The following is a 12,292-nucleotide window of genomic DNA, read 5'->3' on the forward strand; positions in this document are numbered from 1 at the left end:
TGTATTTGAGGTGTATTTTTGTATGGATGATGGTCCCGTAACTCAGAAATATGAGTGTAGTGTGAATGTAAATGTGATGTGTAAATACAGTTTATATGTACATATGGTTCACTTTTTAACAATACACACTGTAGACTGCACCTTATAAAAAGGTTTGTCTTGACCAATTTCTCCTTTAATGTTCATTGTCAAATTTGGTTAAAAAAAAAAAAAAAAAAACACACTGGAGAATTTGATATTTAAACAATTTTGGGATGCAAAAAAGGCAAAGGGTTTACAGATACTACAAATAAGTCATTTCAGAGCACAAAGGATGCTCTTCCCAGCCGATGTTCGCTGTTGTCCTCTGTGGGAACATCACGATGACAGTATGCATGCAATACACCACTTGCTACAACATCTACAAAACTACAAGGACAGTAGTTAATACATTTCACTGTAAGGATGCACATTCACCAGTCTGCACCGTGAAATAAGGTCACAGCCTGAAGGTTGTGCAACATCATCTGCAACACACAGATTGATAGAAATTTCCATATGAATGGGAGGCTTGTTGCGTAATGATCCATATGCGTGTTCCTTTTGGTCTCTTGCCACCAGCCGGACACAGGGGAGGGGTAACTGGTATATAAGGACTATGGGACGACTGCCAGGACCTGACCTGGTGTTTTTGGACAGCCATGATGAAGACGCTTGGGATTTTGGTTGCTGTCTCCCTGTTCCTGGGGACGGCATCAGCAGCATCTGTAAGTTCTCAGTAGTCTGTAGCTTTAATGACTTTATATACTAAACATACAGTGAGAATATGGCATTGCTTTTTTCAGTTTTTTTATTCTTAGCACCCACATTTTCACAACATAGAGCTGCATGCACAGAAACTGCCAGAGTTGCAGGCCCAGAGAACCAGGGAGGTTTTAGACCGAAAGTTTTAGCTCTGGGTTTACTCAGGTTAAGTTTAAGGGAAGGAATTGGCTCTGCTGCAAATAAAATGCAGGTTTCAGGGCCATTTTCTGTCCAAACTGCTGGTCTTCAACTGTAGTGTTTCCTTGGGCCTGCAACTGCATGTTTTCAAAATATTTCCTCTTATCCAAAGCTGCCATTAGGTGGATTATTGATGTAACTTAAGATGAATTGGTCTAAATGTATATACATGATTTAAGTAGCATATTTTCAGGATTTATTTACAGCACCTGTTTGCGTTCTGCTTAAGATACTCTCAAACAAGGATTAAAGCTTGATTGGCCACAGTGGTGTGTGATTTTGAGTGCAGCTGGCCAGCTGTGTAAACTGAGCACATGTTGGCTCTATGCTGAAGATGCCTCGTGCGCTCAGCTGCAAAACTGGAAAACTGAAACCACTTCTCAGGCATGTTTTAAAATGGAAGTGATAAATCAAGCCAAGTCTAAATTTCAATATTTCAATATTTTATGAATAAATGAATCAAGCCAACTTTGAATTTCAATATTTCATGAATAAAGGTTATACATATTTTACGTGACTGCCTCTAAATTAAGTTATAACATGAAAAATGTGGACTGAATTTTAATCACTTTTGGAAAAAGATCTTACATGATAAGCACTTGTTGGTGTGGGCAAGCTGAGTTTTCCTTGCAAGGCAGCAGAGCAGTTTATTCTGGCACCAAATCAAATTGCCTCTGGGAGATTTGACTTAAATTTTCCACATGAATAAGATGTCCAAGAACACAATTATTCTGTGACCGGAGAGCTGACCTACAGCGTCTTTCACTCACTCTCTGATTGTAGCTGGGGGTGGTGTACACGGAGGGAGGCATGGTGCAGGGGGAGAACATCCGCCTGGGGTTTCGGCGTCACATGGACGTCTTCAAGGGAATTCCCTTCGCTGACATTCCCGGGAGGTTTGAGAAGCCAAAGCGTCACCCTGGCTGGGACGGTGGGTAGCTGACATCTTGCCTTGTATACACAAATTTACAGCACCAAAGCATGTAGGGCAAAGTCAAACATCACAATATTTTCCACCAAATAACTTAATATCGGTACTGGGGATGAGATTTTTGATAAATGATCATCAGTAATGCCTCTAATAACTAAATGGTAAAAGGAAATATTAGAGCATCTCATGAAGCCTTTTAAACTAGGAAAAGACACAAAATTACAATATCCAAAATCCCAGATGATATCCAGTCTCATATCACGATGTATGAATGCTATATGAATATTAGGGGCAAAGGCTGCTTTTTTTATTCGAGAAAAAACCTTCAATACTCCTTGGAGCGAGGACAAGGACAAAGAACAATTTATTTATTTTATTTTATTTTTTTAAATAGAGGAGGTAAGTAGGAATCTTTGAAGGACGTCAATTTAGAGATTAGAGAGACTGAGGAGGGTGTCTGATTTTATCCTGGAGTTTATGAAGCCATTATTAAACTGGTTAACACAGTGTGCTGTATATGTGGACATATTCACCCTGGAGTATGGAAACATCACGAGGAGATGATCTTTACACCACAGGCTGCCACTCCAGTAAAATCACCTCATGTTTCTGAGCCTGTATGAGCAAGAGAGCAGTCATCAGACTCCCACGAGCTGCTGCTCATTATCACACATCCACCAACAGTCTCTGAAGGCATGTTTTGACTTTGGGCAACCATTTTATGTTTCCCTCTTGCTCAGGAGTCTGGGTTTTGAGCTCAGGTTATGCATCTCTGTGCGTTGTCCTCAGATATAATCGATTTCCAAATGACAGACAGCTCTGCCATAAATACCTGCTGTGTGAGCAAGGTTATTATATGCATTTTTTTATTAGTTTTTATTTTTATTTTGTTTTTACTTGTTTTCAATTTTAGTTTTGTTTAAATTCGTTTTTTAAAGTGTATTTGTTATTTTAGTTTTTATTTTTTTTAAATGCTTAGCTTCCTTAACCCCTTACTGCCTGAATTTATTTACAATTATCTAAAAAAATTAATTGTTTGTGTTTTTGCCTTCAAGCAGATGCTAAATTAAGTGGAGATTGTTAATTTGAATATAGCACATACAATAGATATAAATTTAGGTATGATGCAAATTAGCGACATCAGGCATCTGCGACATCAGGCATCAGGCATTGAAATTGAACAACAACATGTTTCTGTACTGTCCTCTAACCTTTTCACCCATGCATCTGACCTGTGAAAAGGTGATGACTGAAATGCACACTGAACCAAACGTCAGATTTACAATTACTTCCCTTGCGCAACCCCCCATTAAGACCAGAAGTGGTTTGTCGCGAATTCGCGACAATCGTCCACAAGGGGTTAAGTTTTTATAGTTTCCATGTTAATTTAAAATATGTATAACCTATGTTGTATGTTGTAATATAGGATACTTGTCAAAAGGCTGAAAAGACAGATTTCATATCCACCCAAAATACTAGGCTTATGTATGAAATAAACGGACAAACATTTTCCCTACAGTTTTAGTTTATTTGAGTTAATTTTGTAAACTGGCTAATGGATTCAGTTAGTTATTGTTTTTTGTAAAGCCTTGTTTTTATTTTTATTTCAGTTAATGATTTTTTTCATGTCTAGTTTTCATTTTTTTCTTAGTTGTCATTAACAATAATAACTTTTGTGTCTAGTTAGCACAATTTTTGTTGAAACTCTGTCACAGATAGGGCTGGGCCATATATCGATATTATATTGATATTGAGATATCATCTGGGATTGTAATATTGTAATATTGAGATGTGGCATATGTGATGTCCTTGGTTTTAAAGGCTGCATCACAATAAAGGCAAACAATTTTAGGAAATTATTAGACAGTACTATTATTTGCCTTTACTAACTTTTTTTTTTTTTTTTTAATTATAGGCATTACTGATGATAATTTAGCAAAAATCTCATTGTGTAAATATTTTGTAAAAGCAAAATAAATAGGTCATCACTACAATATCATCACAATATTGATATTGAGCTATTTGGTCAAAAATATTGTGATATTTGATTTTGTCCATATCGTCCAGCTCCAGTCACAGATGACAGTTTTGTTGTGTTAGTAAATGATGTGTGTGTTGATCCCTGTTGGTGAGCTTCTACCTGTGAACACTTTTCTTTGCCTTCTTTTCTTCTACAGAAAAACATACATGCATTTGTCATAGGCAGTCTTGATTTTTGAGTCATTTTTCTGACTGATGCACCAGCTGTTAGTTTGAAAGCTCAATGGCCGTTGTCAGATTATTATTATTTTTTTTAGTTATTATATGTTTTACTGCAATGCTTTTGTTTTGTGATTGTTGATTAGTCAGATCTATAGTGCTGTGCTGTCAAGTCCTCATAAATCTGACATCACTCAAGCTGGCATATACTGCTAGTTGCTTCAGAGTTAAAGTCCTTTTTCATGAGATGTTTCAGTTCATTTGCCCACATCCTGCATTATCCTGCTCAGTGAATCCTCACGACCAGTTTGCAGGGACTGGTGGTATGATTCAGTGCACGAGGTATAGAGTGTATCTCATCTAAATGACTTCCTTTAGGCATCCTGAAGGCCACTGAGTTCAGGAAGAGGTGCTTACAGGTGAACCTGCTTCAGACTGACACTCGTGGCAGCGAGGACTGTCTCTACCTCAACATCTGGGTCCCTCATGGCCGAGACGGTAATGATCCAATCCTCATCTGTTTACTTTGATTCAGCTTCAGTCTGTGCAGGAACTGTGTCGCTATGCTCCTTTTAGTTTTCCCTGAAGCTGCATGTTTCATAGTGGTGTATTTCTCTGTGTTGTTGCCTGTAGTGTCCACTGATCTCCCCGTCATGGTTTGGATCTACGGCGGAGGTTTCCTGGTTGGAGGCTCGATGGGAGCCAACTTCCTGGACAACTACCTGTACAGCGGACAGGAGATCGCAGACAGGGGGGACGTCATTGTGGTGACTCTGGGATACCGAGTGGGAACCCTGGGCTTCCTCAGCTCTGGAGATGCGAGTGGACCTGGTGGGTGCTATCCCGGGCTCTGTCGGCAGTCTGATCAAGTTTATCAATCAAGTCCAGCAGTTAGTGTCAAAATATTACCTGGAAATCACAAAAAACAGATGACTCTCACATATGTTTGATAAATATTTTGGCTTGAAATGCTGTCTGTATGAGCCAGAACCAATGCAAAATGTGATAGATGGTGTGTGCAAATGTTTTGGATGTGCCCAGTTATCAGGAAATTTTGGGTACAAGTGAAACGAGGTGGGAAGTTACTATAATAGGTAATAATGTACACAATATAGAAAATAGACATAATAAACACTGTAAGTTAATCAGGATATTGCAGTATATATTGATAATGTGTTAAGAAAGGCAATCTTTACATACTGCATCTCCACAGATATTTAAAAATGACCACTAGAAAAACTGATATAGGCTTTACATGACAATTTGTAAGGATTTATAATAAATCTGTAAACTGTCATAAATCTAGTGGATGATTAGGTAAACTGTCTTTTACCTAATGAAAGGGCTTGGAGTTGTTTGCTGTCAGCTAGGGATGTGCAAAACTCATATTTTCCATGATCAAATAATCGGTCAGTGGTCGAAATGAATAATTGAAAAATTGTTTTTTGATGTATGCCTTTAGTTCATTGAACTCATTGCCTACCTATGTTGTTTTGGAAGTCCCTCTCTCTCACTTGTTATGGTGGTGATGACGGTCAGGTGAAGTTTCTTGAAATGAATTGACATTGTTGAAGTAGAGTCATCATACAACAGTTTTGCTCCACATATCTCACGCATAACCTCATTGTCACTTTGTAAAGTTTACTCAGGTAGTACTTTTCTTGGCTTTGGCATGTTGTAACTTATAATCATTTGATAGCCTCCATTAAAAGACTGAAAAAACAAACCTGAAGACTAGATGAATATTAATTACAAAATTATCTAAAATAATAACAAGTCTGAATCAAATAATCAAATATTCTGTCTCATCTTATTTTAGATGTGTCTGCTGAAGCCTGGTGTTTTTCCTTCCTTCCTGTGTAAGGCTCTTTGATGTAAAAACAAGGCGAACCTCAAATACAAAGATTATTTTTTTTAAAGAAAATCTGTTTGTCCCCTGACAGGAAACTACGGTCTGTGGGACCAGCACGCCGCCATCGCCTGGGTGCACAGGAACATCCGCTCTTTCGGAGGAGACCCTGACAATGTCACCATTTTTGGAGAGTCTGCCGGTGGAGCGAGTGTCAGCTTCCAGGTGAGAGGCTGCGTAGGGACCTGAAAAAGGGCCATAAGTACTAGACTAACATTGTTTAAGTGGTTGATAATGTGTTTGTGTTTGTGTGTGTGTGTGTGTGTGTGTATGTGTGTGTGCTGTCTGAATCCCATCAAAACAGACTCTCACTCCCCACAACAAAGGACTGTTCAAGAGAGCCATCTCCCAGAGCGGGGTCGCCCTCTGCCCCTGGGCTGTGAACAGGAACCCCCGCAAGTTAGCAGAGGAGGTGTGTACAAACTGTGTGCTGTAAACCGTCACTCAGTGCATGAAAAAAGTGATGCACTGAGCTGATTTCTAATCCTCTCTTCCCAGGTTGCTCGGAAAGTAAACTGCCCTACTGATGACACAATGATGGCCTGTCTTAAAATGACCGATCCTGTTCAGCTCACCTTGGCCGGGAGCCTCAACATACACGGATCTCCTGAGAGTGAGTGCTCGCATCTGTCTCGTTGTGGAACGAGCTTTGTGCACTTGGTGTTATTTCCTTTTTTTTGTTACAATTTGTGTCTGCGATTTTTGTAGCTTCTTATTGAATGTTGTGCACGGCGCGCTGTGATTGGCTGGGAGCCACGAACCTGCTGAGTCCTGAGCTCAGCAAAACAAGAAAATTCAGAGGGCAGAGACACACACATCAACACACACTGCTAGTGGCTCAGAAGTGATGATTGAGAGAGATTATTTTTATATGAGTGTAAATGTTGTTGTTTTTTTTTTTAGCAAAATCCTACTCATTCTGCCTGTAAGTGGGTAATTTAATTTTCACCCCAACCCCCCTCTTTACCTCTGCTTAAACTCAGTAGAGCTAATAACCTGTAATCAAGAGCACAATGTGGGTGTAACTGCGTGTTAACCAACTTGTCTGCACCAAAAAAAAAACAAAAAAACAGAAGTCCATGGCCTGAGATGAAGTGGATATCTCAGAATCAGTACGAGAAGTTATATCTATTCATAACTCAGGACAAACCTTAATTTTTGGGAAAGTATGTGACTTTTTGTGGTATACGACACCCCCTTTTGAATGAAAGTCAAAATTTTGTGATGATGTGGGAATCCTCTCAGAAGTTATGAGCCTTTTTGCGATGTGCCACAGCCACTAATATGCCCCCTGTTGGCCAAGGGGTGCGAAAAATGAGCTATTTCTTCCTCAGCCCATGACCAACCTTCCAACCAAATTTGGTGGAAATCCGAGCATCCGTTTGGAAGTTATTGCCACTGTGACATGGCATAAAATATCCAAACACCAATTTCACCCCTGTCTCTTATGATCTCAGGCTTACATCTGAGGGCATCCACAAATCGAATTAATTCCTCACCATTTGCAATAAATTCATGCCATTACGCTGCAAAATGTGGAACGTTAACCCATAAATTCTTCATCCTGACTCCCGAGTCCCCCATGAAATATTTCTCTCCCCTCAGAGTGCACATGACTAATATGCAAGTTGGCTGCCTGGACTCTCAACCAGAAATATCTCACATCTCAGCATGAGAAATATCTCAGCGTCTAATGATCAGCTCTCGGTGTGTTTACTGGGATCTCTGGTGCAGGTGATGACCCGTCTGCCTCAGCACTTTCCACTCGTTTTCTAGAGTTTGTGACTAAATCTTTTCAGACTGCTTGAGCCTAGGAGGCATCTTACACAGTTCATATTTTTTTTTTCACAGCCTCAAAATGCCACAGTATGTTTTTCCTGACAAATCTACAGTCTGAGAGCTAATGGTCTGCTCTGCATCGTCTACATTTCCTTGATGTGTAAATATGCAGCTGCTACAGACCCGTATTTGTAGCAACAGCGCAGTGGAGGAAGCATAAGCCTTGACCTGACGGGTTAAATACCAAAGAGCTGGTGTTGTATCTTCTGTAAATTTGCTCGTTACAGTTGTACCATTGCTTCTTGTGGTCTTTGCAAAGTCTTAAACCTACTGACCTCATCAGTCCTTTTAAGCCTTGACTATAATCCAACTGTAGCAGTGAAATTTGGTGTGCAAAATGTCTTGACCTTGCAAGGCACCATTAAATTCAAGGCTATTAGGAGGTTTGCTCGATGTTCCTAGATTAAACTCTTTACTCTCTGCAGCCCTTTTGCCTTCAGGTTGTTTGCCTCCACCGTACTCGGCACTCCCGACCTTGGATTTATTTCTATTTACCTCTCTCTCTATTGAGTTTTTGTGCAGCCTTCTCTTTCTTGATATCTGCCTTCTGGTGTTGACATGTTGCTGGCTTTGACAAAAATATAGAATGGTATTTTCCAATCAGTGCTTCATTTTTCAATGTCCTACAGGAAAACCTACAATGACCTTGTCTAGACAGCTCTCTACAGCAACAGTAACTTGCAAAAAAGAAACTAAATCAGATAAAAAACACATATATGGTAAAATCAAACGTGTGTTATACCAAACACTTTAGGCGACAGGTACAGTCCAAATGCAAAGAAGGAACTGAGCATGCTTTATGAAGCAAATTTGTACAGTCTGGATTATATTGTGTGCAAAAAGACAGCAGATTAAAAAAGGGAGCTGGGTAAGGAGGCAGAGGAGGTGATGCAAGTGAAAGGATAACTGATTACTGAAGTATTGATTACCATATCATATTGACAGCACACAGGGAAATAGTTCATGATGGCTCACTTTAGACATTTCAGCCTTTTCGGTCACGGTGACTCTGGTTTCACACTTTCATTCTATTCTTTGTTTGGCTCCACAGAATAAGTGTTAATCATATTTTACTGTTGCCTTTCTACATTTGAGCATCATCCTGTGAAATGCCTTTTAAACGTCTCTGTCAACTCCCCCAAGATCCCGTCGTGCACAATCTGCTCCTGGCTGCTGTGATCGACGGGGACTTCCTCCCTGACGAGCCCGCCAACTTGTTCCACAACGCCGCCGCCGTCGACTACATCATCGGCGTCAACGACATGGATGGACACGTCTTCACTGCTCTTGACGTCCCCTCCATCAACAGGCCTCTGGTGGACACCCCTTTGTGAGTGTCACTGGGTTAAGACAACAACAAAGGAGGAGGGAACTTTCTTCTTTATTCTTAATGCATAAATGGAGCTGTTTTTATTTCTGCAAGAGTATATGACCGGAGCATCATGATTTAAAGATGTTGTTTTGGAGAGCTGCACTAGAATTGGCCATTTCTACCACCCACAGTGCTGCTTTTCATTTAACTACAAGGAGTTTTTAATTGGTTATGAAACTCACTTTAATACTGATGTCTCTATATGAGCTACATAAGCAAATAAGACCATCATCTAGAAGACTGGGGCTATTTCTAGATACTTATTCTAAAGGCCTGTCACCGGGTTGGTGCCACAAAGGAATCAGATGAAATAATTTATGGTACACAGACCAAAAGAGTGTATGTTTACATTTTCCCAGGTCATATATTTCCATGTTGAGACACACAAGGCTGAGATCTGACTCCGAGGCTCTGTTTTAATATAGTTAGTAAACCTATGTGTTAGCCACGTTAGCTGCAGGCATCTAAGATGTCATTTGTAATGACATCTTTCTCCCACTCACTTTCAACACAAGGCCAAATCAAGATCTTTACAGCACGAGGCGTAGATGCTCATGGGAGGGCAGTCATGATTCCAGGAAACACTACCACTTTTCTGCCCACAGGGGTTGCCAAAGTCAACACTAAACGGAAAGCTCTGTGAGGTTGCTTTAAAAAAAGAAGAGATGCATATATGGCACAGATGGGAGACATGGCGTTGTTTTAGGTTTGATCGTGAAACTGCAGGATGTGATCTCAGAAACACGGTCTCAATCACAATGTCATTTCTGAACTGTTTTTTTGCTCTTGTGTCACATTCCAGGGAGGACATGAGGGCGCTCCTGGGTGCTTACACCAAAGACAAGGGCAAGGCTGGTTTGGACAGAGCTTTCACCCAGTACTCATCCTCCTGGAATTCAAATCCCAGCAAGGAGGCAGTCAAGAGAAGCATCGTGGAAATTGGAACCGACTACATCTTCCTGATCCCCAGCCAGGTTGCCCTCTACCTCCATGCTGCCAATGCCACGTGAGAACAGTTTTTTTATTGTTTAGATTTATGTGCATGGCTTTGTTCCATCTATGTGATGCAAACTGCTTCGTTCCTCATTCACATGCATTCAAAATACCTTATGGTACACCATGTTCATAGTGTTTTAGCTGGTCATGTGTTAAAAGTACAGTAAGATGTGACAAATAATAAGCAAACTCTACTGTCCTACTTTCCTCCATTGAAGGAACAACCCAAATTTGTGCTTATGATACATTAAGAGGCCTCACCAGCTTTTTTGGGAATTTGGGTCATTGGCTACCTTACCAAAATATGTAACGGGACACCAAAATCTTGTCTGTGTCTCAGGTAGATACCTTTGTTTTATGTGTATGCTAACTCTGAGAGCATTTGCCCTGTTTGTTTGTAGTGGTCTTCATTAATGGCGCAGATTGACATTGAGATTGCTTTCTGGCAATTGTTGAGTCCACAGGCCATAAAATAAACCAGGACTGCTAAAATATCTACTTTTGATGATTGTAGACAAATACATTTGCCCATATACTGCATGCTAAATGTTAGCATGTGCACTGTACATGATCATCCACAGGCTGATCCTGTCATCAGTTATTGGATGACTGGTGAGCCCAAAGGTTTTGTAGTTTTTTAAACTTTTTTCTTTGTTGTTATATGAAGTGGCATAATAAACAATACATCAACAAAACCTTGCATCATGTAAGGAGCAAAAACAGCCAAAGAAAAGAAAAGAAAAAAACAATCATGTAAACCAAAAATGAAAACAAAACCATATCCATCCCCTCTACAGCTCGAGCATTCATATCAGCAATTCAACACAAAGTCAACATCTGAACATACAACTGACAAGTAACAAATTGTGCTCCATTACATGTAATACGGCAAATTATATATGATGGTGGACTTCTCCTTCTCCTGTACAGGACAGGCCGAACCTACTCCTACCTCTTCTCTGAGCCCAACCGTATGGCTGGTGTGGCCAAGCCCTATCCCAGTTGGGTGGGAGCAGATCACGCCGATGACCTCCAGTATGTGTTCGGAAAGCCGTTCACTACGCCTCTGGGATACTGGCCAAAGCACCGCGACGTCTCCGGCTACATGATCGCCTACTGGACCAACTTTGCCAAGACAGGGTAAAAGACAGCAGCCATTTTCATTACAGCATCTTGTGTGAAACTATTATTATTATTATTATTATTATTATTATTATTAGTAGTAGTAGTAGTAGTAGTAGTAGTAGTAGTATTGTTATTATTATTATTGACACTGAAAAACTTTGTGTCATGTGGATGCTCTCAAGACGGACCTGTTTAAGGGGCATGAATTTGATTTATTTGTGATTTTCAAGTATTTCCAAGGAAAACAAATTATTTGATTATGATGGAAACTAGAATTTGATTAATTGTATTTCAGTGTTTATGATCCCTTCAGAGACTGATTGATATTATCTCTCCCAATCCTTTCATAATTGTGTTTTTTTTTTTTTTTCTGTGGCAACCCTCAGAGACCCCAACAGAGGGATGAAAGTGCCCTCGACCTGGCCTAAATTCTCCAGCTCTGGACACCAGTACCTGGAGATCAACTCCAAGATGAACAAGAACTCAGTGAAACAGAAGATGAGGCTGCGCTATGTGCACTTCTGGTCGAGCGTTTTGCCCAGCCTGCCCTCAGTTTCAGCTGCTGAGTAGAGACTTTCCACTATTCCTTTTATTAAAAACGTTTCGTCGTCATGCCAGAGTTTGAGGATCGCAGTAATTCACTGCGTTCCATCACTGAGAAAATAAACCAAAACAAAAAAGTCACCTGCTACCTCATCATCATTATTATCATTATTTTTATTATTTTTACAGTCACATATTGTTCACACTTGCTCTGTTTAGTGTTATCTTTATTACTTTAAATGTTAAGGTGGAGAGCCCTTTAGAAAAACATTTAAAAAAAAAAAAAAAAAAACAGAAAGAGAGAGGGAAGAGGGAAATGATGAGACAGCACATTACATTGCTCGTTTGGCACTCACATATAAAATTTTAAATTTCCTAGAGGATTCAGTCAGTGGTC

General features: G+C 40.0%; 1 protein-coding gene across 1 annotated transcript; it reads left to right on the forward strand.

The window, feature by feature from the left end:
• The first annotated feature begins 348 nt into the window (after positions 1 to 348).
• On the forward strand, positions 349 to 12,036 carry cel.2 (carboxyl ester lipase, tandem duplicate 2). Its single transcript, XM_030065680.1, has 11 exons — positions 349 to 746; positions 1,765 to 1,912; positions 4,490 to 4,609; positions 4,745 to 4,942; positions 6,055 to 6,185; positions 6,325 to 6,432; positions 6,519 to 6,633; positions 9,003 to 9,189; positions 10,034 to 10,237; positions 11,158 to 11,367; positions 11,739 to 12,036. The coding sequence occupies exons 1-11, from the start codon at positions 681 to 683 to the stop codon at positions 11,920 to 11,922; spliced, it is 1,671 nt and encodes a 556-aa protein (XP_029921540.1). The 5' UTR covers positions 349 to 680; the 3' UTR covers positions 11,923 to 12,036.
• Positions 12,037 to 12,292: the final 256 nt, after the last annotated feature.

The sequence above is a fragment of the Myripristis murdjan genome, chromosome 12 (genome assembly GCF_902150065.1).
Source record: "Myripristis murdjan chromosome 12, fMyrMur1.1, whole genome shotgun sequence".
NCBI lineage: Eukaryota > Metazoa > Chordata > Actinopteri > Holocentriformes > Holocentridae > Myripristis > Myripristis murdjan.

Excerpts from the sequence above, each read along its gene's own strand:
- cel.2 (XM_030065680.1), top strand. The coding sequence starts at position 681 with ATGATGAAGACGCTTGGGATTTTGGTTGCTGTCTCCCTGTTCCTGGGG. Across the intron at positions 4,943-6,054 it reads TGGAGATGCGAGTGGACCTG|GAAACTACGGTCTGTGGGAC; the intron begins GTGGGTGCTATC and ends GTCCCCTGACAG. Across the intron at positions 9,190-10,033 it reads CCTCTGGTGGACACCCCTTT|GGAGGACATGAGGGCGCTCC; the intron begins GTGAGTGTCACT and ends GTCACATTCCAG.